Source organism: Pseudorca crassidens, chromosome 11 (genome assembly GCF_039906515.1).
Source record: "Pseudorca crassidens isolate mPseCra1 chromosome 11, mPseCra1.hap1, whole genome shotgun sequence".
Classification (NCBI taxonomy): Eukaryota; Metazoa; Chordata; class Mammalia; order Artiodactyla; family Delphinidae; genus Pseudorca; species Pseudorca crassidens.
The window spans coordinates 2,093,675-2,120,162 of record NC_090306.1 but is presented as its reverse complement, the minus strand read 5'-3'; the positions used below and the strand labels follow the sequence as shown (position 1 = coordinate 2,120,162).

Here is a 26,488-nt window from a genome sequence, read left to right as displayed (position 1 = left end):
CTTAATCCTTCTGTTACATTTCATTTTCTTTGAATCAAGAGAAACTATGTTGGACTTTGTTTTCAGGGGAGTCATTCCTTGTCTCTCTCTGCTTGGCCTCATTGTAGAAACGCTTATTGTACTCCGCTGTTAATGGCAAGCAAACTGGAAGCATTTAGATTTCAACAAAGAGCATTTTTTTGTTGTAGCTAAACTGCCCTGCATAAAACAGAACCTTACTTAGGGACTAAATCAGAGTATTTTATAACATTATCTCCAAGAAGAATGAATACTTAAAAAAAAAATGAACATACATCATCAAAATGTGAATATTCTTTTTCCTAAACCTTTTTTTTAAATTGAGAAAAATGGGAGAGAGCAAAAGATATAACAACTTTTTATTAGGAAGGATGTTAAATAATAGATGCCATTCCATCAAAGTTGGGAGAAAAATCTGACTTAGAGATTTCAGTTCGAGAGATTTCAGTTCTAGATTTCAGTTCTAGATTTCAGTTCTAGATTTCTGAAGACAGAGTTGTCAAAAAAGGACTTTCTTGTACTTTGTACTTATGAAAACTGAACTACAATAAGATCAAATAAGAGTTGCATAGATAAAAGACAAAATCCTTTGGTATCTTTTGCTGATGTGAGTGTTCAGCAAGTTGGAGAATGAATGGACAAACCTTGTTCTTTGTTTCATCTGTTAATAAAAGGCAGCACTTTATTCTTAGTCTTCTGGTTCTATTTAAAGAAGAAATGCTTAGAATAATCTGATGGATCCAGTTCTTCATACTACTTGAAAACTGTTTCATTTATTCTTCTTCTTTTAAGATCGTCTATCTTACATGATTTTAAAGTCCTGTAGGATGTTGTTTGTCTTTCTGGTAGAAATCCATATTTACCTCCCCGAAAGTTACTTCTTAGACATGTGAAGAATGTTAGGCCTAGTGGGTTTTGGTTGTCTAACCAAATTACTCATCCTTAGCCAGACCAGTTACTTATCACCAGTTATTTTTAGTTTTCTCATATGAGATTGAGAGAAAACTTTACTCTCTTGAATTCATGAGGAGAAATCTTTTGCATTTCTTTTTTAAAAAATGAATTTGCCAACAATTGTCTATATGTAGCATATAATCCGACTGATCATGCTGTTTACTTTTTCATCTGGGCTTAACTTTGCAGGGAGAGAATGTTTAGCTCTTGAGTCTTGTGACTTAGGCTTCATCAAAGCTGGCTATAAGCCCAGTTTAGAGAGTAGCTCAGAAACGGCTTTGCATTTTTAGATAATCAGGCCCCTGCCGCCCATCTGCCTAACACTAACAGTTTTCTTCGGTGTGTTACGGAGGAAGTCCATCACAGGTTTCTCTTGCTTAACTAACTTGACCCTTTGCTCTTAACAATATACTTACTTCTTCAACCTCTTTATGTCTTTCTTCCCCTGTTTTATTCTTTCCTTTGTGTCCATATCTTTTTGGCCTAGATGTACTTCTGAAGGGAAGAACATTTTATAAGCACATAGCCCTTCCTTGATAAATGGGCTCTCCTTGAGTTAATTAGTCTCCTTCACCTGGTCTTCCGTCGTTTTCCAGGACAGTCTCCGTAAGAAGGATGACAGGATTGAAGAGCTGGAAGAAGCACTAAGAGAAAGTGTACAGATAACTGCAGAGCGAGAGATGGTGCTGGCACAGGAGGAGTCAGCCAGGACCAGTGCTGAAAAACAGGTCTGCGATTTTTTACAGTTACGGCAGTGCTGCTGGTTAAAGGAGGGTGAAGCCCAGCCAGTATGGCTTAGGTGAACAGTACATAATGTATGTTTGCAGGGTTTCAAAGCACTTCACTGAGTGTAAGTATTTAGAGTTAAATAAGAATTAAAACATAGCCGTATTAAGAATTGATTCATGTTAATGCAGTCATCTGTGCGTTACATATTTGGGGCTGACTTGTATGTATTGATGTTGTGTATGCTGACACATCTGATGAGATGAAATTTAACTTGCCTGTCTGTCACCAGACTGAGCACAGCCCTGCTTTTAAATTGAATGGGAAAACACAAACACTTCTGAGTCAAAGCCGTTGATTTAAATAGCAAAACGTTTATTTATTTTATAGCCTGTCTTGTTCACAAGAGCCGTTAAAGTTATAACAAGTTGAGGTTGGTAACAGGTATGAAGGACGTGGATGTCATGACACCTGGGAGTCCCAGATCAGCATCTCAACCCGGAGGTGACTTGTTAAAGAACTCTGCTGTTTCTGTTTGTTTTCTATGTTTTTATATGTCTTTTTAGATTCTCTGCCCTTGCTTTAAACTTTTTATTAGGAAGAATAAAGGTGGGAGGTCTGAATGGAAGAAATCGTTTTAACAAGTGAAGGCTCTAATCTCAGTTCCCATTATAAGAGTGTCTCTTTTCCAGTGTTGTTTCCATCTCTTTGTTGGAGAAACATAAGTGCCAAACTATTGGTAAAAAGTGTTCAGTGAGAGGGTGACATGAATCTTTTGGGGAGCCCTTTGATCAGACCACCAGAGCTCTTGTGAGCTAGGGTAGCGCCATAGCAAGGAAGAAGGGTACCTTCCAAGCAGACGTGTCATGGTATGTACTACAGGGAGTCCCCTCATAACTTAGATACAAGGATCTGGTTTCTTTAGTGTCAAGTGTAGAAAGACAAACTGACATTTATTAGCAAAGCTGAAGGAAAATTGATCTTTCCAGAATGAGTTTCTTTCAGTGCCCTATTCTTAGATAAATGTCTCGGTCCACTTTCTATTTGAATATTTATTAATGTACAGTTAAACAGAGCTTGGGTAGTGGAGAGCCTCAGAGAAGGGGTAGTGTCAACCATTGTTCCAGGGTAAGGAAGGATTTTTTTGTATCTTGATTTTATCTTTTTTACATTCTTCCCTCTATTTTCAAAATGTTCCCCATTTTGTCTTTCTGTAAAGATTTTTTTCTGCTTTGGGATCATTGTTTAGTGACAAGTCTTACATACCAGAGATCATGTAGAAATTTTGGCAATTAATAATAAATCATGTCATGGTATATAGACTGCTGTTACATGTTCTTTTTTAAGCTATTGTGTGAACTGTTTCTAATTTGCTTTCTGGGGCAGATTGATTGATATTAATAGGCTTTTTTTTTTTTTTTTTGGCGGTACGTGGGCCTCTCACTGTTGTGGCCTCTCCCGTTGCGGAGCACAGGCTCCAGACGCGCAGGCCCAGCGGCCATGGCTCACGGGCCCAGCCACTCCGCGGCATATGGGATCTTCCCGGACCGGGGCACGAACCCGTGTCCCCCTGCGTCGGCAGGCGGACTCCCAACCACTGCGCCACCAGGGAAGCCCAATAGGCTATTTTTATTTTATTTATTTTTCTTGTACTTTCTTTTTTTCTTTTTTCACACACACACACACACACGCACACTGTATTTCATTTTTACAAGAGATAAATAGACTGACACCAAGCATTGTAAATGGGTGACCACAACAAAAGCAACAATGATTGCAATTACCAAACACGAAACACACTCATACTATGTCGTAATATTGACATTCAGTGCAGGAATCCTCCACTGTAACAGCTCCTTTACTTTGCAGAGAAAATTGATTTGTATATTTTTTGCCTCTGAGTCCTTGTGGGATTTTTTTTTTTAATTCAAACAGAAAGTCACAAAAATTATAATCACCCCCATCAGTTCACTCAGTCCCATGTAATTAATTTTTTTATCTTGATCTTTTGTTAGCACTTTTATGAGTTCATCAGTTTTCCATTAGAGTTCTGAAAATGCTTATTCATTCAGTTCAGCAGTACAGTCAGTTACCAGAAACCTGTACTCGTCAGAGTCTTTTCCATGAATTCCCTGAAGATGAAACCCTTTTATAGGAACGTATTTGCAAAAGCATCAGAGTGCACCCAGAACTATCTGTAAATGACAAAAGCCTTAAAAATGACCACGGTTAAAGATTTGACGAAAGTTCATTATAATGCAATTGACAAGGAAATTTAGTTATTTGAGATATACATTTTAAAGTAATAACTAGAATTTATGACTTATAACATTATACCAGAACATATAAGATTTTTAGGAATTTCATATAATGTCTGAAACATTTATATTAACATATTTCCATACAAATAACCCAAAGAAAGTTTAGTATTAGTTGTTTTGTTTGTTTGTTTGTTTGCTTTTTATACTGCAGGTTCTTATTAGTCATCAGTTTTATACACATCAGTGTATACATGTCAATCCCAATCGCCCAATTCAGCACACCACCATCCCCACCCCCCCGCTGCTTTCCCACCTTGGTGTCCATATGTTTGTTCTCTACATCTGTGTCTCAACTTCTGCCCTGCAAACTGGTTCATCTGTACCATTTTTCTAGGTTCCACATACATGCGTTAATATACAATATTTGTTTTTCTCTTTCTGACTTACTGCACTCTGTATGACAGTCTCTAGATCCGTCCACGTCTCAACAAATGACTCAATTTCGTTCCTTTTTATGGCTGAGTAATGTTCCATTGGGTATATGTGCCACAACTTCTTTATTCATTCGTCTGTTGATGGGCATTTAGGTTGCTTCCATGACCTGGTTATTGTAAATAGTGCTGCGGTGAACATTGGGGTGCATGTGTCTTTTTGAATTATGGTTTTCTCGGGGTATATGCCCAGTAGTGGGATTGCTGGATCATATGGTAATTCTGTTTTTAGTTTTTTAAAGAACCTCCAGACTGTTCTCCGTAGTGGCTGGATCATTTTACATTCCCACCAACAGTGCAGGAGGGTTCCCTTTTCTCCACACCCTCTCCAGCATTTGTTGTTTGTAGATTTTCTGATGATGCCCATTCTAACTGGTGTGAGGTGATACCTCATTGTAGTTTTGATTTGCATTTCTCTAATAATTAGTGATGTTGAGCAGCTTTTCATGTGCTTCTTGGCCATCTGTATGTCTTCTTTGGAGAAATGTCTATTTAGGTCTTCTGCCCATTTTTGCATTGGGTTGTTTGTTTTTTTGACATTGAGCTGCATGAGCTGCTTGTATATTTTGGAGATTAATCCTTTGTCAGTTGCTTCATTTGCAAATATTTTCTCCCATTCTGAGGGTTGTCTTTTCATCTTGTTTATGGTCTCCTTTGCTGTGCAAAAGCTTCTAAGTTTCATTAGGTCCCATTTGTTTATTTTTGTTTTTATTTCCATTTCTCTAGGAGGTGAGTCAAAAAGGATCTTGCTGTGATTTATGTCACAGAGTGTTCTGCCTCTGTTTTCCTCTGAGAGTTTTATAGTGTCTGGCCTTACGTTTAGGTCTTTAATCCATTTTGAGTTTATTTTTGTGTATGGTGTTAGGGAGTGTTCTAATTTCATTCTCTTACACAGAGCTGTACAGTTTTCCCAGCACCACTTATGGAAGAGACTGTCTTTTCTCCACTTTATATTCTGGCCTCCTTCATCAAAGATAAGGTGACCATATGTGCACGGGCTTTCTATCCTGTTCCGTTGATCTACATTTCTGTTTTTGTGCCAGTACCGTACTGTCTTGATTACTGTAGCTTTGTAGCATAGTCTGAAGTCCGGGAGCCTGATTCCTCCAGCTCTGTTTTTCTTTCTCAAGATTGCTTTGGCTTTTCGGGGTCTTTTGTGTTTCCGTACAAATTGTGAAATTCTTTTGTTCTACTTCTGTGAAAAATGCCATTGGTAGTTTGATAGGGATTGCACTGAATCTGTAGATTGCTTTGGGTAGTATAGTCACTTTCACAATGTTGATTCTTCCAGTCCAAGAACATGGTATATCTCTCCATCTGTTTGTATCGCCTTAATTTCTTTCATCAGTGTCTTATAGTTTTCTGCATACAGGTCTTTTGTCTCCTTAGGTAGGTTTATTCCTAGGTGGGTTTTTTTTTGTTTTTTTTTTTTTGCAGTACGCGGGCCTCTCACTGTTGTGGCCTCTCCCGTTGCGGAGCACAGGCTCCGGATGCGCAGGCTCAGCGGCCATGGCTCACGGGCCCAGCCTCTCTGCGGCATGTGGGATCTTCCCGGACCGGGGCACAAACCCGTGTCCCCTGCATCGGCAGGCAGACTCTCAACCACTGCACCACCAGGGAAGCCCGTATTCCTAGTTGTTTTATTCTTTTTGTTGCAATGGTAAATGGGAGTGTTTCCTTAACTTCTCTTTCAGATTTTTAATCATTAGTGTATAGGAATGCAACAGATATCTGTGCATTAATTTTGTATCCTGCTACTTTACCAAATTCATTGATTAGCTCTAGTAGTTTTCTGGTAGTATCTTTAGGATCCTCTATGTATAGTATCATGTCACCTGCAAACAGTGACAGTTTTACTTCTTCTTTTCTGATTTGGATTCCTTTTCTTCTTCTTCTCTGACTACTGTGGCTAAAACTTCCAAAACTATGTTGGGCAATAGTGGTGAGAGTGGGCAACCTTGTCTTGTTCCTGATCTTAGTGGAAATGGTTTCAGGTTTCCACCATGGAGAACGATGCTGGCTGTGGATTTGTCATATATGGCCTTTATTATGTTGATTTAAATTCCCTCGATGCCTACCAATCCTTTAACTTATGATGCGATACCAACTCTTTAACTTATGATGCCAAAAAATCATATATCAAGTTAAGATCCTAGTTATATAAACTCTTTAAGAGGTATACAAGCACAGTCGTTGTGGAAGACTCCTGGTCTAGGGGCGGGCGGGCAGATTAGGCTGAGTACCTCATATGCTGGCAGTGGAGGTGGAGAAGAGTGAGCAGGTTTAGAATGGAAACAGAGCTAAAAAGATTTGATGAATTGCATGTATGGGTAAGGGTGAAAAAGAAACAAAAGTGATCCTCCGATTTCTGACAGGACGCCTGAGAGGTGGTGGTTCCGTTTTCTGAGATGAGAATGCCCTAGCAAGAAACTTGTTCAGGGTAAGAACTAAGAAATTGTGCTGAAGAGTGTTAGCTGTATTAGTAGGAGAAGTAGAATTGCTACCACGTCAGGTTTGTACTTTCAGCCCAGTTCTCTCTTCTGAGATCCAAGCTAAGTCTACTTCCTATCTACTTTGTATCTTTACTCCAGCATTTCATTGAAATCTCAACCTGAAACCATCCAAATTCAGAACTCTTTATTTCTTAGCCTCAAACCAGTTTTTCCCTCAGGCTTTTTCATCTCACCTGAGAAAACACTCTTATCCTACAAAGCTGAAATTAGCATCCTCAGTTAGGAGAATCAAGTCCAAGAAAGGCAGAAGTGATATGTTAGGTACAGAGATTTTATACTGTGCCTCTCTAGTTCAGAAGGCCACTGCAGAACTTTAGGGAAACTATAGTACCTGGTGGCTAGAAAAGTGGGTTCTCAAGTTGGAAGCCTTCGTTGGAATTATGGTTCCATCACTTACAAATTGTGATCTTGGGCGAGTTATTTCTGTGTCAGTTCTTGAGCTGTCAAAGAAACTTGGTACTGGTATATAGTGCTATAAAGGTGCTGGCATAATCTGGTATATCTACCGCATGAAGAGAGGTTGTTGTATGTGTAAAGAGAGTAGTCAGTCAACATTAGCTACTACTGATACTTCTCTTGCTACCACCACTGCCCTCGATAGCTCCAAGGGGAGGACTGGTCCAACCTGGCTAGGCTCCAGAGAAACTTACTATCTATAGACCCTACCTGGTTGATTCGGTACCAGTGATGGCATGCTTATTGTTAAAAGTTCCCGGTTACATATATATGAAGTTTGAATTCCTGTGAATTGAGGAAATCCTTGTCCTCTCCTCTTGCCTGGCCTAGAATTTTGTAGTATCTACATCAGCTGAGGATGCCACAGCCAGCTAACAGGTTGCTCAGGTGGGCATGGTTTTGCTCATTGGGTTGTTCGTTCTCTGAGTGTGTCTTAGGTCAGTGCAGGATCGTAGTCTGTGCATTATTTTCCAGTTTACTTTTAGGTTTTCCTCATGAAGAGAGTATGGGTAGCTTTAGTAAAGGACTAGAAATGTGTACTGTGAACTCCTATCCTAATGCTAAATATTTTTCAGTTTTACAAAGTCGTGTATTCTGTGGGTTTCTTTAGGAAGGAGAGAGGGAAAGAAAAGAATACTTTTTTAGCACTATCTGAAGCAAAATATGGATTTTAGAACATTATGCTTATACCTTATTCCTAGAAATAAGAAGATACAAAATATTTAGGATTTTAAAAATTTGTGTTTGATCCTCATGACCTTAAATTACAATTGGAAATATCTGTTTGAATTTTCATGACTTTTTTTCCCCCTTAAACACATAGATGTGCACACACACACTTCCTGTGTACTGAAGGTACCTAGAAGACAGATTTTTTGCAGTGGCAGTGTGCACTCTTGGTGCTCACACGTGGTATCCACATCCCATTCCCTAGTAAAAGGATTTGAATTCTGAACAGAGGTTGCTTTTTCACTCTTGACATAAATTCTGTGGATATACACTTCTCGTTACAAGTGCTTGATGGTTACTGAAGCCTCCGAAGTCTATAGGAGCGCTGTCCACGAGGACCTGGAGACGCTGGGCATGTCTTATAAGATGTGAGCAAGATGACAGCCCAGCCCCATGTTCCAGCTGAATACCTCAACTGTGGCTAGAGCCCCGGCAGGACTGAGTTTTTATATTTATTTAATCTGTCCAGTGGTCAGTGTATCAGACAGCTGGATTCTCTCATGTGTTAGATGGATGGATAAATACATAGACACACATGTACTTAGCAGCTACTACTCAGTTTTTTTCTCCTGAGCCTGTCAGAGTTGTAGAAATGAAATATACAAGTACATGCACTTTTTTGCTTGTCCTTGGTCCCTTTTTCACTTTTGTTTTTGGGAAAACATCCGTGGTCTACATGTTAGTCAAAAGTAATTTTTCCTTTAAGAAATAATGGGGAAATATGAGATGTCATAATCATGTGTGTTTCCCCATATTCATATAACTAGACACTTAAATTTATAGCATGAGCATTGGAGTTAGTGTCAGAAAAAGGAGTAGAATAGTTACACAAGTGAGAAGGAGATGTCTGTCCCCCAGGAGTATGTGCCACCCCAGCATTGTTAAGAGTTTAATGGCCTCAGAGATATCACCTATTTCATTTATTCCATTGTTCATTTAATTAATTTTATTGAGAGGCTGCTGTGTTCTAGAAGCTGTGACTATTTTTGTGAGCCAGACAAAATGGTCCCTTCTCCTAACGGCGTTTATATGTTAGGGAGATCGGTGATCACAGATTTAAACATATTCTTTAAAGTTGTGCCACAGACAAATCAAGTCCTGTATAGTGTTTTATGAAAGAGCAGAACAAGAGAATGAATGGTCAGGGAAGGCATCACAAAGGCATTGATGCTTAAACTGAGACGTGGAAAAGTATACAGGACTTAGTGAGATTAAGAATGGCCAGAGGTTTACCTCCGGGGGAACCACGGTGTGTGGACCCCCTGATGGAAGAACGAGGCGCAATCAGAGAACCAAAGGAAAACCGGTTAGTGGAGAGGAGTGAGTAGAAGCGAGCTGGTGGCTGAGCGCGTAGGTAGGCGAGTGGGTAAATAAACAAGTGAGAACAGATGGTCTGACGTGAAACTGGAGAGGTAGGAAGAAACCAGATTGTGGTGTAAATCGTTTCAAACGGAAGAGTGATGAAAATCCATTTTAGGTTTTGAGAGCCTATTCTGGCAGTTATCTGAAGAATAAATAGAGAGAGAGCACGGGTAGGAGGGCCGTACCTGTCAGGAAGATGCGGCATGATGCAAGGGCGGGGGAGGGTGTTGGCTGCTTGGAGGTGGGACGAGCAGGGTCTGCTGCTGGTCTGCGTGGGGAAGGTTAGGGAGGAGGATGTGGGGGGGCCGATGCCCACCTTTTCCGCCATGACGGTGTAAGTGGAGGGTGGTGGTGTTTATTCAACTCTGCAGAAGCTGGAGGAGGGGGAGTTTAAGGTAGGGGGTCAGCTTTGTACATGTCAAATTGGAGGTGCCTGTGTCCTGTTTCTCATGATGTCAAGTAGGCAGTTGGATATACACGTTTAGCTCAGAAGAGTGCTCTGAGCTCAGAATATAAAGTCGGGAGATGAGGTATGGCTGGCTTTTTTTCTTCACTTTAGCTTTGTGTTTGCCATTCACAGCATACACGCCTCTTCCAGTTAACCTCAAATGCACGTAAACTGAGAGAGTACCTGTTTACTCTGTATATTTCTGCAAAGTAAGCTTTTGATGAGTCCATAAATATGTGCCTGGCTTATTACCAGAAGATGTGGCCCACAGGACACGTACATAGCATCTTTCTCTTAATACAACGACTGCTCGAGGTACTGCCTTTACTGATTACCTGTTAGCTGCCAGTCTCCACGATAACGCTTTCTCAGTAGTCTTGTTTAATCATTTCGATAGTAAAGTCTTGGATGTATTTAATATTTCTTGGATAGAAAAAGAGCACCAGTGCTCACTGGGTCCTTTTTCAGAAGGGTGCAGACTGGTTTGCATTTATGAAACTGCATTTCCCTCTGTATGAAGCAGTGTCTTCATCTTTGCCCTTTTCTCTTGTCTGCATAAATCCCACTTCTCCTTCCATACATTCCTCTCTGACCTTCCAAGTCTGAGTTGCGTGTCTCCCCCATGTTTTGCAGCAGCATCCTGTACTGTTTGTTTTACTGTGTTGTTATGACTTATTTACTGTCACTGAAGAGACTCTCTGTCTTCTCTAGTAGAATGAAAGCTCCGTGAGGGCCAGGCTGTGTCTTGTTTACTGCTGTATCTTTGATACCTACCGTCACGTCTGATACACAGTGGCAATCAATGAATATTTTTTGAGTGCATGAGTGAATGAATGAAATTTAATTCTGACCACCTGAGTGTCTGTACCCCTAATAGCAGCAGCATCACTTTATTTACTAAACAATTTAAAGTTTCATGGTAAGTTTATGATTTTTACAGACCTTACCAAACATTTTTTTAAATTGATACGTGTTTTTATTCTTTGCTGCCGTTCCTTTCCATGGGATTTAATGAAGCGCTTTGTCATCTGATCAGAAAAACTCAAAAGATTTCAGAATTGTAGATTTAAAGACTTAGAATAGATATCATTATTTGAGCGTAATTCACCCTTTTTTTTGTTGCTTGAGTTTAAAGCATGGTAGCCAGAATGGAAAAGTAAAATTTAGGAATCATTGGGATTCCTGTGACCTATTCTTCAGTGGGAAGTAGAGGACTTGTGTTTCCTGGGACGAACGTGCAGCACTAACCACACTGAGGCTGGCCTGAGAGCCCCTGGGAGCTAAACGTCTTGTGTACATCTGGTCTTCTGCTCTGATAGCAGCAAGCCATGTTCATAAAAACATCTGAAAGCTCAAAACGTTCTACATAACAGACATAAACTATGGTCAGATTAGTATGAAAATCTTTTTGTTCCTACCCTGTTTTCCTTCCAGTGGAATTAATACTTCTGATCATCATTGGTAAATTTAACATTTGATTTTTCAAGATTGGTGTCATCTCTTCCCACCTTAAAAATAGATTTGTAATATTATTAAGATTGTTTCCTTTTATATAGTGCTATCATGGGCTATATTTATAGCTTATGGAAGTTTCTTAACACATGTTAAATTGTTTTTCTTTACTTATCCTTTTAAGTCTTAAACTGATTTCTGTGTCAGGAGTGGTGGGGATTTTTGACTTGAGTAGCTGAGCAGTCTAAAAGCATTACAAATGCAAACATTTGTCTCAGAACTATAGAGAATCATTGTCTTATATAAGAAAGTCTAGTCGTAAGTTAGCAATGTAAACTGTGCTTTTAAAGCAGTTTACTGATTTCTGCAGAAGTCATCATTTCTCATCAGTGCAAAGATTGAAGATACTGTTGTTATGAAACATTTTATTGATAAACATATGGAAAGTACATTTTTAATATTCAAGGATCCGAGGAGATGTGACAGTTAACTTCACAGCCGTCATCTCTTTGCCATTGTGTAATCACTTGAGTATTTAAATCAGGCTCTGTCAAGAGGAACCTAGTAAGTTTCACTGTGGACTCTTGCTCTCATGTCAGTGAGTTTGAATCTCCTTTGTTATGGTGACTGGTTATGAAATCAGTCACTTGACAGACCCTGAAGTGAGACTGCTGGAAATACGTCATGTCTGCCTTCACGGTGACAGCTGGCTACAAAACAAACCCCACCAGAGCCTTTCTGCAATTGACAAGGGACTTCAAAGGCCAACAGGGCTGCCACTTCAAAGAGAGTTCTGCCATCTCTGACTTGTTGAAAGAAGAAGTTAAATGGCTGTACCCGGCCATAGCAGAAATCTCCATGTTTAGACTTCTCCTCCTTTTGATCTTAGAGAGATGTATGAAATGGGCTTCAAGTTAAAGGAATGATACAGTCTGCGGTAATGGCGACCCAATATTATTCTGCATTTCAATCCACTTATTAATGGAAATTACCCAAATATGTTCAAATAACAGCATGTCTAAAAATTCAAATGTCTCAGACAGTGAATGTTCAAAAGAAGAGCTGAAATTGCGTGAATCTTGTAGCCACCTTCACAAGTGCGGAATAAGTCAGATGGTGAATTAAAATGAAACTCTCAGTGTTTTAAAAGCGCTCCTTCAGTTTCTGCTTGTAATTTTTACCCCGTTTAGTAAAATCAAGCTCTGAATGTTGATAGTAAGAATGAGAGACAACTAAAGCCTATCATCTCAAGGCTGATTTTCATGGTTTAAACTGACATTTCTCTGTTTTTAATAACTCTTTACTTAAAAATTTAAACAGCTCTGTACTATTCAAAATCTTATTCATCCAGTTATGCTGGATACACTTTTGAATTAATTACTTCATCTTTGTATTAAACAAGCAAGCAGAAATCTCAGAGTTTAAATACAACTTTTAATAGAAGATCAGAATATTAAACAAGCATCTTCAAGAATAACAAGGAAAAGGCAGCAACATGAATTCCTTCAGTTAGAATGGCATGACCTTTTCTTAATTACATGGTTTTCCTCTTATCCTATGTATTACAGAAGGATGAAGCTAAAAATCCTTAAAATTCTTTCACCCTGAACTTCTACTTTCTTATTTCCTTCTTACATAAAATAAAAAAAGTTTGACTTGCCAGAAGCTTGGGCCAATATAACTTCCTCTATAATTTTGCCAGATGGGGTCACTAGACAACAGCTAAAGAAAGTCTGAAAGAAAACTGAAGCCTCCAGGAAGTAACCACATGCAATGGTTATGGCAAAACAAAACAAAACAAAACCCCTATATTCATCAGTAGTTCGTAGAGTAGTTCTTACAATAGTACACTTCTGGTTGTCTTTTTGGTTAGTTTCTTACTTTTGAAAAGTTTTGAAAAAATAGTACATGATTATGTTATCCTGGAACTTCAGGAAATATCTGTGTCTCTGAATTTCAGGTTGATTTTTTCTTTTTATTCAACAAAAGGACCACATCTGTGTTTTCAAAAGTTAAAATCAGATGAAAAAATTAACTGCAGTGGAGAAGAAATAAAACCTTGGCATACTCCAAAATGAACCACACAGTTGAGTGCGGGAGTCTGTAGATGCTGGTTTTCAAAAGTAGGTGTGTTTTTATACTTGTGTCTAAACTGTGTAACCACTGCCACACTGGGAAGTGCTTTTGGAATCTTTGTGGCAGATCTGTAACAGATGATGTTTAGTTTGCTTGTAATGGTTCTTGGGGTGTCTGGCCCTTGTTCTGTTACCTCCTGCTGTGCAGTTTGAGAAACCAAGTTATTGATGATAGAGGCAGTCATCCAGGATATGGCTGAAGGTGAAATCGTGGGAGCTAGATGGCTTCCTGCTGATCTTTATATGCAGTTTATGTTCTCCTTGGCTGTGCCTTCCTGGATGTTTTCAGTGAAACATGTTTTCCTAGAGAAATCTGCACAGCGGCACTCATCCTACACAGCAGATAGTTCTCGTGTGCGGCATGGCCCCGAGCTCTGCGTCAGTGCTCCTGTGTCCCTTCCTCTGACGTCCACCCTCTTTAGTGAATTAACGAAGAGGCAGCGAGGGTGGGTGTGAAGGGCTTTGAGCCAGCATCAGGTGACGTGGGTTCGGTTTCTTCTGTTTATTAACTGTGACGTAGGGCGAGTTTCATAGTCTTTCCAGGGCTCTGTACTCTCACCTGTGTGGAGTAACTTATTCCCCCACAAGTGTTTTGGTCGCCTCTAAAGGCAGGACACAAATGTTGAGCCTCATTTATTATGGCCAGACCAGAATAATCCTGTGTGTGTGTGTGTGTGTGAGATACTTATGAGTTCCCTCTTGGCATCCTTGGGTTGCCAGACGTTAAATCCCACACTTTTACTTTACTCCTTTGGCTAATCATATACTTTTGATAAGGTCAAATAACTGTCATTGGTCAATATTTTCTTTGTAACCATTTTTCAGGTGTTATATTGAAATATGTTTTCCCCACAAAATGTATCTCTAATTAATAAAATGTCACTTTTTTACTTCTAGGTAGCTATTTGATTTTTTTTTAGCAATGCAAATGAGCATTAACATTTCCAGTTAAAATGCCAGTAAGTTTTTGGTTTCATTGTTGAAAACTTAAGGAAACAGTCTGAAGCTGATTTATTCAAATTGTTTATTTGACCTTAGAGGAAGGGCTTGAGCCCTAAATGCTCTCTTCCCTGTTGGCGACTTCATGCTAGCGAGAGGACTGCTGTTTTCTGTAATAAAGGTGAATTAAGGTTTTCTCCATGTGAAATAACCAAATACATAATTTTAACTCAGGAAATTTCTTTCCAAAGCCTATAGGCAACGTATACAGCCCTCCTGTCATGTACTGTATCCTGTTACCTTGACTTCCCAGCAATGCAGAAACAATTGTTTTTCAGGAGAGAACTTACCAGAGCTCGAAGTTCAAGGGAAAGTCTTGTCATTCCTCCTCTTTTTGTATTTCTTTTCCTGAGTTACCCAGATGCAGAAAAGTGCAAAATGATAGTTGTCCCATCTTCTTCGCCGGAGACAGAAAGTGTGATGCTATCTAGATTATTTCTGTCCTTCTTTCTTACGGGCATAGAATAGGAGCCGTGGAGTTTATGTGGACCTGGGAAACTATTAAGTTTATATTTTACTTGATTCTGGTGCAACCTGTTTGTTGCTAAGATAAGCAAGTTATAGGAGACATTAATCAAGTAACAGTCTCCGGAAAAAATAGTTTTCAGTGCTTAATTCAGATTTTTACCTTTTAGTTTTGATGCTGTGTTACCAAGAAATCACCTAAGGAGAGTTGGCAGTGAGATAAACACTGGCCCTTTCAAAGCCTTTTTCCACCCTCAGTCACTCAGATGATGAGAGTCCTACCAGTAGGGGGACATTTGCTTTGCTTTGAAAATGCACCCACATTTTACTGATGTCTGATTTTTCAAGCTCCACTTTGGAGTGATGAGTGCTTATTTTAGGGTTTATCTACCCAAGCCCTCTGCGCTGTTTTTTAAAAAAAAAAAGGAAAATTGAGATGGCTTGAAAAAGAAGCATTTCCTTCACATTGTTGTGTTTCCACTCTTTTAAAATTGATCTTCAGTTGAAGATTTGTTACCACAGCATAATGTTACTGGAAACCTAAAGGCAGCTACCAGTGAAGGAATACAGCCAGTCAGTGTGAACTTAGCTCCCCTGCATGTCAGCCTCAACTGTGTGGGTACTTGTGAGCCACATGCATTGTTAAGCATTATTAAGTGTCCTAAGGGAATGTGAAGCATATTTTGAGGGACAGTAAAAACACGTTGTAAATTCTTCACCCATGGAGCACATTAATTATCAAAAGTGTCATTCGCTGATTTCATCTGGCATTGTCGAATATTGGAGAAATCCAACTATATATAAAAAGTCAAGAAATCTAGTGGCTCCCAAAGTTGAACTGTGGCTTCTGTGGTTTTTCTTCAGTGCTGTTATCTACCCATGTTTGGGTTCTTTATAAAGTCCGGAATAAAAGGTAGTAGTAATGCCTGACAGTCCCTAAGTCTAACATTCTGCTGAATTCAGTGGCACCTGTTACCGTTAGGTTACCTCAAGAATCACTTATATCTTATTTTCAATAAACAGAATAGAGAGTTGTAATCAACACTATCATATGTCATATGCATTCAAATGGGGACTAAAAAAGCCAAAATATTTAAATTCTTATTTTAGGGGCATCTGATTCATTTTGAAGTGCCCACTCTCTTCAGCGAACCTATTGGAGTTAATTTTGCTGTGCCTCTCATCCTGCATTTCAGCAGATGTTGCCCCCCACCCCCAAAAGCCCCCGAGCATCTGTGCTCTGCACCTTCGTCCCCATATTGTTCAGTGCCTTCTTGCCCTAACCCAGCTCTTCCACTCTTCTCATCCCTTTTACATTTCCTGCTAGGTCACCAGAATTCACAGATTCATCTATCTTCACTTATTCACCCATTCAACAAATACTCATTGAGTATCTGCTCTGTGCCTGGCCCTGGCACAAACATTCTTATTTTACTTCTTGGACCACGTTCACCTTCTTTGCCCGAAGTGTAATCTGGCCTCTCCGCTGCAAACTCCCCACAGCCCTTCCTGGTGGTCAGTAAATGTGAATTCCGTCTTGCTTCCTGTTACCCTTCAGACCTCTGGTCCATCACACCCATCCAAAGAGCCTCTGCTTCCTCAGGGCTCATGCTGTTCAGCTGTAGTGTGAAGCTTCTCACTGCAGGCTTTTGCTGCCTCACCAGCTTCAGCATCTGTGTGGATAACCCACTTGTCTGTCCTCTCTGCTTCCTGGCCCGAGAGGTCGCCGCCTTTCTTCATTCCATATCTGGCATCCTAGACCTTGCTAACCCAGTCCACCTCCAGCCCACTCATTATAGCGTCCTCCTCTCAGATCACACTTTGCTGTCATTTCAGCTTTCAGGTTTCCACTGCAACTATGTTTCTTGAGTTTCTTTGTCTCTTTTTGCTTTATACCAATCCACTGGCCCTGGCTTGGCGTCCCTCTCTGTTCAGCTTAGATTCCTTGGGCCATTATTTTAGTCATTCTGATTTTAACATTCTAAATCATCTCGCTCCTCTGTTTGGTCACATCCTTTGGTACCTCTGTTGCTCTGGGGGGAAAAGCCAAAAGCCCCTCGTATGGCCTGCACAGCGCTGCATCTGCCCGCTTCCTCCTTTCCTGCCACGTGTGCACCCTTCTTCCTCTTGCTCTCAGGGCTTGCGATGCTTTCATCTTCTCTTGTAGGTATATGCATTCCCGCTTCAGGGTTTCTAAACTTGCTGGGCGCTGGAGCTGGAATGCTCTTTTCCTCCCCATCTGCTCCTTGACTTTCTTGGGGAAACTTTCTCTAGGCCCACAAAACATGGATCAAAGTCTCATGTTACTTTTTTTTTTTTTTTGAGGTACGCGGGCCTCTCACTGCTGTGGCCTCTCCCGTTGCGGAGCACAGGCTCCGGACGCGCAGGCTCAGCGGCCATGGCTCAGGGGCCCAGCCGCTCCGCGGCATGTGGTATCCTCCTGGACCGGGGCACGAACCCGTGTCCCCTGCATCGGCAGGTGGACTCTCAACCACTGCGCCACCAGGGAAGCCCTCATGTTACTTATTCTCATGGCGTCTTGTTCTTCCTTACATAAAACTATTCATGATTTATGATTATACATTTACAAATACTATTAGTTAATGACTGTATCTCTACATGGAGCACTAGGGAAGCACGTGTATTTCTATTAAGCCCTGGTGGTATAATGCACAGTGCCTGGCACATGGAGGGAGTTAAGTACCTGGGGGCGTGGGGAGCGGATGGGAGAGAAGGGAGAGAAAGGACGGATAGAAAGATGCAAAAGTGGGCACAGGCACACTCCCCAGAGGGATTCCTTAGGTACAGTTGTGGGAGGCTGTTTTAGGACTTTTTGAACACTGATACATTGTAGCAAAGCAGCATTAACTGTGAACAGCAGTGGAGTCTGACCGCCTTCTGACCGCCTGGGTTGGAACCCTAGCTCTGCCTCCTCCGGCTGTGTGACCTGGGGTTAGGCACTTAAACTCTGAACCTGCTTCCTCTTCTGTAAAACTGATGCTAACAATAATGCCACCTCATAGGATCCTCGTGAGGATGATGAGGCAACATATGTAAAAGGCTTAGCGCATTCAAAGTATTCAGATAATGTAAGTTGCTCTTATTATTATTGTAATAGCTATAGGTATTCCATATTCATAAAATACCGCACTATTGGTATATACCTGGTCAAAGAATTACCATGCTTTGACAAAGAGAACATATGGGGATAAAGAGACGATTTCTAGTATAAATACTAGCATAAATCTCTTGGGAATTCTGTGAATTCAAATTCTCATTAGTAGTGGTTGTGAGGTACCTAAAGCAGTTTGTTAGGAGAAGGTAGGGAATGTATGTATGTAGTTATGTATATAAGTTCTCATTAATACTTCAAACATGCTTCTCAACTCAAGAGCTAGATAACTTTTTGGGGGGGGGCTTGTATAACAGAGTGGGTCTTAATCTAGAATTTCATTGAAATCAGGAAAACTAGGGGACTTATACGAAAATCTGACTTACAGAATTACATTAATGTAAATGTAATGTAAATTACATTTACATTAATGAATGCTTAACCTCTAGATAATCTTCTTTTTGTATCCCTCCTTTTTTCTTCTAATCATTTCTTTCTCCTTTGGAGACTTATGCCTCTTATCTTCCCAAGAAACTGTAACAAGATTTTCCATAAGCAGCTTGGAAACTACAAAAAGTATTTTGCTCTTCGTTGTGGAACAGAAGAAGGAGGGAAACTTGAAGATGCAGTCTCTGCCAGCACCTACCTGAAGCGCCCAGTTGCTTTGCTCTCTTAGGGAAAATGGGTCTGTGGTAAAGCCATGATTTGTTCCCTTCTTATTCTGAGTAAAAGTTTATTAGCTTGTGATTTAAGCAAACCATCTGGTCCTGCTGGCACTGCACACTGTCAGCCTTGAACTTTCTCCTTAATATTTTAGTGGAGGCAGTTAGGTTACATACTTGAATCCCAGCTCTGTTTTTTTTTAAATGTCTCATAGCGTGTGCTTTCGAGAATCATACTGTGACCTGGAGCACATTTTAAAATTGTGGAGAATTTCTTCATTGTTCGGTGTGGTATGTATCTCCTCTTCTACTCGGCTTTCATTACCTTCGTTTCTCAGTGTCTGTACCCAAAACTACACAACAACTGCTGTGTGGTGGGCACAGAGCGGGGTGGGTGTCCAAGTGGAGACAGCTGAATGTGTTCTCTGGGACTGTGGGAAAGTAACAGAAAGTGCAGAATTTCCATCTGGCTTTGAAGCTGTTTCCCTGGCTTGGAACCAGAGCACAAATCAGGTGATTAGCTGGAAATCCTGGTTCATGGCACCGTTCTTGCATTGAATGCTAAAGTGCTTTAAAGCTTATTTGGATGTATGTATGATCTGAGGTGGAAATACCTTGACACCTTGACCTGGCACTCAAATGGGTGGGAAAATTAAGCAATCTTTAAGAAAATTATGTTTTACTAACAAGGAAATTCTATAAGTTCAAGTTTGGAATGAAAGATAAAACATATCTGTAACCATGGCAGACTAGATGCTGGGAAAATAACTTCCACAGAAACAATTGAAGATGGCTGATAAAATATGCATTCATAAGTTGTCAAGAATGTAGAAAATTCTCAGGCCAGGGGATGAACAGAGAGGGAATTCAAAGATAAGTACTTGGTAAGCTGTTGAACTTGAACGTTGGTTTTTGTATCTTGGCAGGACAAAAGAAAATGTCCATGGCAGCCCAAGGTAGAGAGTCTAAGAGACAAACCTCCCCCCTTTTTATAAAAAGGGTCCATAACACCCAGAATTGGTCCTTTGAAAACACTGAGAAATTTGACTGGCCTTGGGTGAGACTAAAAGAGAAAAAGAAAGAAGGCACAGTGAGCAAGCAACTTTTGGAATGATAAAGGGCTCCTAACTCCAAGTCCTGCCAGTATTGAAAAGATACAAGGATATCTTTGCCAGTACATTTGAAGATTTAGACTAAGTGAGCAAATGCCAAGGAAAATGAAACTCAGCAAAGCTAGCTAAATATGAAAAAGAAAACCTGAAAGAAAAAAAAAGAGTTGGTAATAAAATTTTTTCCCACAAATTTCAAGCCCAGAGAGTTATATTGGTGATTTTTAATAAACATACAAGGAACAAATCATTTCAATCTTATAGAAACAATTCCAGAAAAATAAAAAAGAGGGACATATTTTATAAGGCCAGCATAACTTCATATCAAAACTTGACAGAGTTAATACAGGAAAGTAAAAGTTTAGGCCTGTCTCAAGCACGAACATAAATACAGAAATTCCTGAACAAAATATCGCTGGAGTCCAAGGTGAGTGTGTGTGAAGAGGAAAGATATGCTTGAAGGAGTGAGGTTCATTCCAGGATTTTAATAGTGGTTTCATTAGAAGACTACTTACTGTAGTCTACCACATTGAAATGTGATAGGAGAAAAGTCATATAATCATCTCAAGAAATGCAGAAACTTTATATTAATTTATAATTTAAAAAAATTCTTAACTAGCTAGTAGTAGACGGGAATTTCCTTAACCTGTCAAAGGACAGCTATTAAAAATTATACTACTTACTTATGGATAAAACTTTTAAAGTATTCTATTTATGATCACAAATGAGACAGAGTACGTGCTGTCAACATCTTTGTAGACTTTCTGGGCTCTGCAGTAAGGCAAGTAAAAGAAATAAATACTATAAGGATTGGAAGGTAAGCGAGAAAACTATCATTAAGATATGAATGTTTGTCTACATAGTAGAGAAAAAGTCCATAAAGACTATTTAAGTAGACACTAGATACAGTGTAAGTTTATAGAAATCAGTGGCATTTCTATAGCCTGCACCAAAATGAAAATTACATTTTTAAAAAAAGATAATATTTAATATAGCATTTAAAAAAGTATAAAGTTCCAAGGAATAAGTATTATTAGAATGTTCAAGATCATTATGGGGGAAATTATAAATCTTTTCTGAAAGATATTAAAGTCCTAAATATACATCTCTTCCATATATCTCTTCCATGAACTGTTGTAGAACAGTGCCCGGATTATGCTAGACTCAGGAAATATTTTTTGCAGAAATTCAAAAATAGCTAAGATGCTCTTGAAAAGAGAACACCATTTCTCTTAGATGTCAAACCTTATAAAGCTATAATAATTAAAATAATGTGGTTTTGGTGTAGGAATAGGCAAACCAGTGGATCATAATAGAAAGCATAGAAACATATCCATGTTTACGGGGATACTGGATGGATGTCAAAGGTGAAGATAGAATGGATTTTTCAATAAATGGTTCTGAGACACTGATCAGTGTTATTGCTAAAAGTGAGACAGTCATTATGTGATATAATATGATGTACACACCTTGCCTATGGAGTACTGTTATCAGAAAGACCAAACAAACCCAAATCTCATGAAGCCTTTACCTATTACTTTCAGTTTACAAGAAACATGAGGACCAGAGGAACACCATAAATAGTATCATTAAAAAAAACAGTCAACTGAATCCAAAATGTGGGTCATTCTATAAGACAAGTGACTCATTTTCGCTAAGAAGTTAATGGCATGGGAACTTTAAAATGTAAAGCAATAGGCCAGTTGTCCAAGCACCTTTCAATCAAAAGAATATTCTTCCCTCATTGAATTGCCTTGACACTCTTGTGTCAAAAATTAGTTTACCATAAAAGTTAGGGTTTATCTCTGGATTCTCAGTTCTTTTCCATTGGTCTCTTTGTCCATCCTTATGCCAGTACCATCCTGAAACTCTGTAGTAAGTTTTGAAGTCAAGAAGTATGAGTCCTCTTTCCCCCCACCCCCAGATTACTTATTTTAGCTGTCTTTCATTTCCATATGAGTTTTAGGGTCAGCTTGTCAGTTTCTGGGAAAAAGAGAGCTTTTATAGGGATTTTGTTGAACCTGTAGATCAGTTTGGAGAGTATTGCCATCTTAATATTACATCTTTCAATCCATGAACATGTTGTCTTTCTATTTATTTAAATCTTTAATTTCTTTTAGCAACCTTTTATAGTTTTCAACAGAAACCTTGCTCTTTTTTTTTTTTTGCTAAATTTATACCTAGGTGTTTCCTTCTTTTTTATGCTATATTAAATGGAATTGTCTTCTTACTTTCATTTTTGGAATGTTCATTGTCTGTGTATCAATATACAGTTGATTTTTGTGTATTGATCTTGTATCCTGTAACCTTTGTATACTTATTTGTTTACTTTTTTAAAAATTTATTGGGCTTCCCTGGTGGCGCAGTGGTTGAGTGTCCGCCTGCCGATGCAGGGGACATGGGTTCGTGCCCTGGTCCGCGAAGATCCCACATGCCACGGAGCGGCTGGGCCCGTGAGCCATGGCCGCTGAGCCTGCGCGTCCGGAGCCTGTGCTCTGCAACGGGAGAGGCCACAACAGTGAGAGGCCCGCGTACTACACACACACACACAAAATTATTTATTTTTGGCTGTGTTGGGTCTTTGTTGCTGCGCATGGGCTTTCTGTAGTTGCAGCGAGTGGGGGCTACTCTTTGTTGCGGTGCACGGCCGTCTCATTGCAGTGGCTTTTCTTGTGGAGCATGGGCTCTAGGCATGTGGGCTTCAGTAATTGCAGCACACGGGCTCAGTAGTTGTGACTCGCGGGCTCTAGAGTGCAGGCTCCGTATTTGTGACGCACGGGCTTAGTTGCTCCGCGGCATGTGGGATCTTCCCGGACCAGGGCTCGAACCCATGTCCCCTGCGTTGGCAGGTGGATTCTCAACTACTGCACCACCAGGGAAGCCCCTATTTGTTTACTTTTTAAGACGGATTCCTTAGGATTATTCTCTTTATAAGATTATATCATCTTCAGCTAGAGAAAATTGTATGTCTTCCTTTCCAATATGGATGCCTTTAAATTTTTTGCAGCTTACTTTTTACTGGCTATCATCTCTAGTACAATATTAAACAGAAGTGGTGAGAACAGACATCCTGGTCTTGTTCTTGGTCTTAGAGGGAAAGCATGCAGTCTTTCATCACTAAAAGTTTTTCATAGATGCCATTTATTGGCTTGAGGAAGTTCTCCTCTATTCCTAGTTTCTTGAATATTTTTATCATGAAAGGGTTTTGGAAATTGTCAGATGCTTTTTCTATATCTTTTGAAATGATCATGTGGTTTTTGCCATGTATTTTATTAATATGATTTATTACATTTATTTTATATGTTAAACCAACCTTGCATTCTTGGGATAAATCTCAATTTTTATATCTTGCTGGCTTTGATTTTATAGTATTTTTTGCATCTATAGTCATAAGGGGTATTCCTCTAAGCTTTCTTTTTTTCTTTCTTCGGCTGTGTTTTTTCTGATTTTATCAGAGTTTCTGTGTCATGATCCTTATTTTCTCTTGTTTTTTTGGCACTGCATGTGCAAAGTCCATCTTCTGTATATTTCTGCCTCCTAATCTGGAATCAGTAATTTTTCCAAGGAGCCCATTCAGTTTAGTGAGAAACCGTAACCTTAGAGCTGTGGTCCTCAGTGCTGTTGACTGTCATTGCTTTTACCTCTGGAGTGGTGAGGACGTAGGTGTGCGTTTTGCTCTTAGATCCGGGTTATACTCCTATGGTGGGCCCTTCTTTTATATGCATGAGTAAACATAATTTTGGATGAAATAAAGTCAGTAATACCATTTTTTCAGTGTTCATAAACTGATAAAACTGAGTAGTGATTTATTTTGGAATATATGCATCAGAGGTAAAAATAAAGAAATGCAAGGAAATAAGTACACAAATTAAGAATAGCGATTACCTATCACAGGAGAGTCAGAGAATACAGTTGGATAATTGCACTTAACAAAAGCTACTGGGTCGTGAGTATGTAAGTGTGTGTTTTGCTCTTAGCTCTAGAATATATACATACACCTTTTATCAGTGCATATGATATTTCAGATGGATCATTTATGAAATTTAAAGGTGGTTATGTGCAATATAAAACATTGTTAAATTATTTTTCCTATAATTTATAAGTTGTCTTTAAGTGATTTCTGATCTTTTGCCAAGTAGGCCCAAAGTACCTTCCTACCATGACTGTGAAGTCCTTCTACCGTTCTCAGTGCTGAGCCTATTGGATATCCATGTTGATAAAAATGAGTGTGACCATTACACCATATGAAAAAATCAATTGCATATACGTTATATATTTAAATGTGAATGTATAGTCCAAGAAAGGATTTAGAAGAAAGGATAATATCCTCATGACCTTGAGGTTGACAAAATTGTCATGTTCATTATACAAAAAGCTCTGAACATAAACATGTATAAAGGAAAGATTTTGTTAAATGCCATTAAAATTTAAAACTTCTGTTTATCAAAAGTGCTTTCAGTAAATTTTGCTATTTTTGCACAGTGGAATATCATAGTTAGGAGAATTACAGAACTACAGTTGTACCCAGCAATGTAGAGGAATCTCACAGATATAACACCAGGGGGGGAAAATCTGTGCTTAAAATTATATACTATGTAATTCCATTTGTATAAAGTTAAAACAAATAGACAAAACTAATCTGGAGTGTTAGAATAATGGTTACTCTTAATCTAGAAAAGGGGTATGGGGGGGTTGGGGTGATGGTAATGTTCTGGTTATTGGTCTGTGCTCTTTATATGGGTTTGTTCACTTAGAATTCTTTAGGTTATACATTTATAATTTTTGTATATTTTTCTTTATGCTGTATTTCAATAAATATTTACTAAAAACTTTAGATGCATAAGAGTATGTATAGAGTGGGCTTACCTTTGTATAGGAAAAGGAGGAATAGTTTATACATGCTTGCTTGTGTATGTATAAGATATCTCTTCAAGTTATGTAAGAAACTGACACCGTTGCTTGCCTGGAGCAGTGAAGGACAGGATGGGAGGGAGATGTTGTGAGATACGCTTAAGTTCATAAAAGGTGGACACATCTCACTATTTATTAGACCTTCTATAAATGATGCTGTTGATGGCTGATTTTGTGTTGTAAGAGTATACCTTGGGGCATAATTTAATCTAGTTTTTGCTAAGATTTTATATGAATTAAACTGATAACGTAGAATCATCCTTATTGACAGTTTTCAAAAAGACAGGCAGTTGTATGTTCTTGTAAAGCTTGCTGATATGTGAATACATATCCAAAGAGATCTGCATAATAAGAAAAAAATCTCACAGCAACTGGGACTGTCAGGAGGCTGTTTAGCTGAGAGCATTAACTTGATCACTTCCGAGAAGATATCCAAAGTAAAATAATTCAGGTGCCAAAAAACTAAGTGTAACTTTTTAACAGCTGTTACCAGTCCATCTACCTACACTCACCTCTACCTCTGGAAAGGATTATAACCAAGATTATTTCTTGTCAAGTAGCAAACTGACGGTAAACTCTTGTGATTGGTATACTTGGCTGTTTGATTTTCTGGTTGAGGTTGTTTTTAGGTAATAACAGATATTTTGGCAACATCTTTTCGCCTCTGAATTAAGATGAACGTGTTCATTTAAATCTGATTTTGGAACCACCCGGAGTAAGTGGAAATAACTGATAAAGTACAGAACTTGCTCTCTTAGTTTCTTGTGTTTTAGCATTCTGTCTTCTTTCTCTCATGTTTTTACAGGTCTTTTATTTTATTTAGTTATTTTAAAATAAATTTATTTATTTATTTATTTATATTTTTGTCTGTGTTGGGTCTTCATTGCTACACGTGGGCTTTTTCTATTTGTGGTGAGTGGGGGCTACCCGTCGTTGCGGTGCGCGGGCTTCTCATTGCAGTGGCTTTTCTTGTTGTGGAGCATGGGCTCTAGGCCCGTGGGATTCAGTAGTTGTGGCACGTGGGCTCAGTAGTTGTGGCTCACAGGCTCTAGAGTACAGGCTCAGTAGTTGTGGTGCATGGGCTTAGTTGCCCCACGGCATGTGGGATCTTCCCAGACCAGGGCCCGAACCTGTGTCCCCTGCATTGGCAGGCAGATTCTTAACCACTGCGCCACCACGGAAGTCCTTTACAGGTCTTTTAAAAGCATTCTGTCTCTTCTCTATCTGGTCATATATTTTTTTTCTTCCTGCCTTCCTCAAAAAATCTCTACCTACCTAGCTTTAGAGCAGGAAATTATCCGATTGAATTCTAGCTGTTTCTTTAACAAGAAATTCTTTGTAATGGTATAAACAGAAGAATCTTAGTTTGAACGAATAAAAATGACTCATTTATGTTTATTCTGCATCTGGTATTAGTCAAGTTTATGGCTTTTATTTCCTAAAATCCTTCTAGAAATATTTATTATGATTTTGTTCCTTATATTTTTATCTGCATTATATTGTTATTTCCATGGAAGTTTCTGGACTGTTTCCAAATAAATTCCTTAGAAGGGATTGTTTCTGGCACAGTGTTACTTCTGATGCCCTTACATTTGTCAAAAAGAAAATGAGGGTTTTTTGGACCTAAACTGAGAAGAATTATAGTGGAGGGAAGATGAAAGATGTATTTCTTTAACTGCCATTTA

At 39.2% G+C, this 26,488-nt stretch overlaps 1 protein-coding gene across 17 annotated transcripts in view; it reads left to right on the top strand.

The window, feature by feature from the left end:
• Positions 1-26,488, top strand: part of ERC1 (ELKS/RAB6-interacting/CAST family member 1) — a 399,699-nt gene that overhangs the window by 188,386 nt on the left and 184,825 nt on the right. For 12 of the 17 annotated variants that reach the window (XR_010947412.1, XM_067756040.1, XM_067756039.1 and 9 more), the window contains one exon: positions 1,569-1,700. The exons of the other annotated variants lie outside the window; for them this stretch is intronic. Coding sequence is in view for 11 of the 12 variants with exons in the window: in XM_067756040.1 (XP_067612141.1) it covers positions 1,569-1,700 (132 nt within the window). In the remaining variant the exon portion in view is untranslated. The remainder of the gene's footprint in view (positions 1-1,568; positions 1,701-26,488) is intronic. 17 annotated transcript variants of the gene reach the window in all.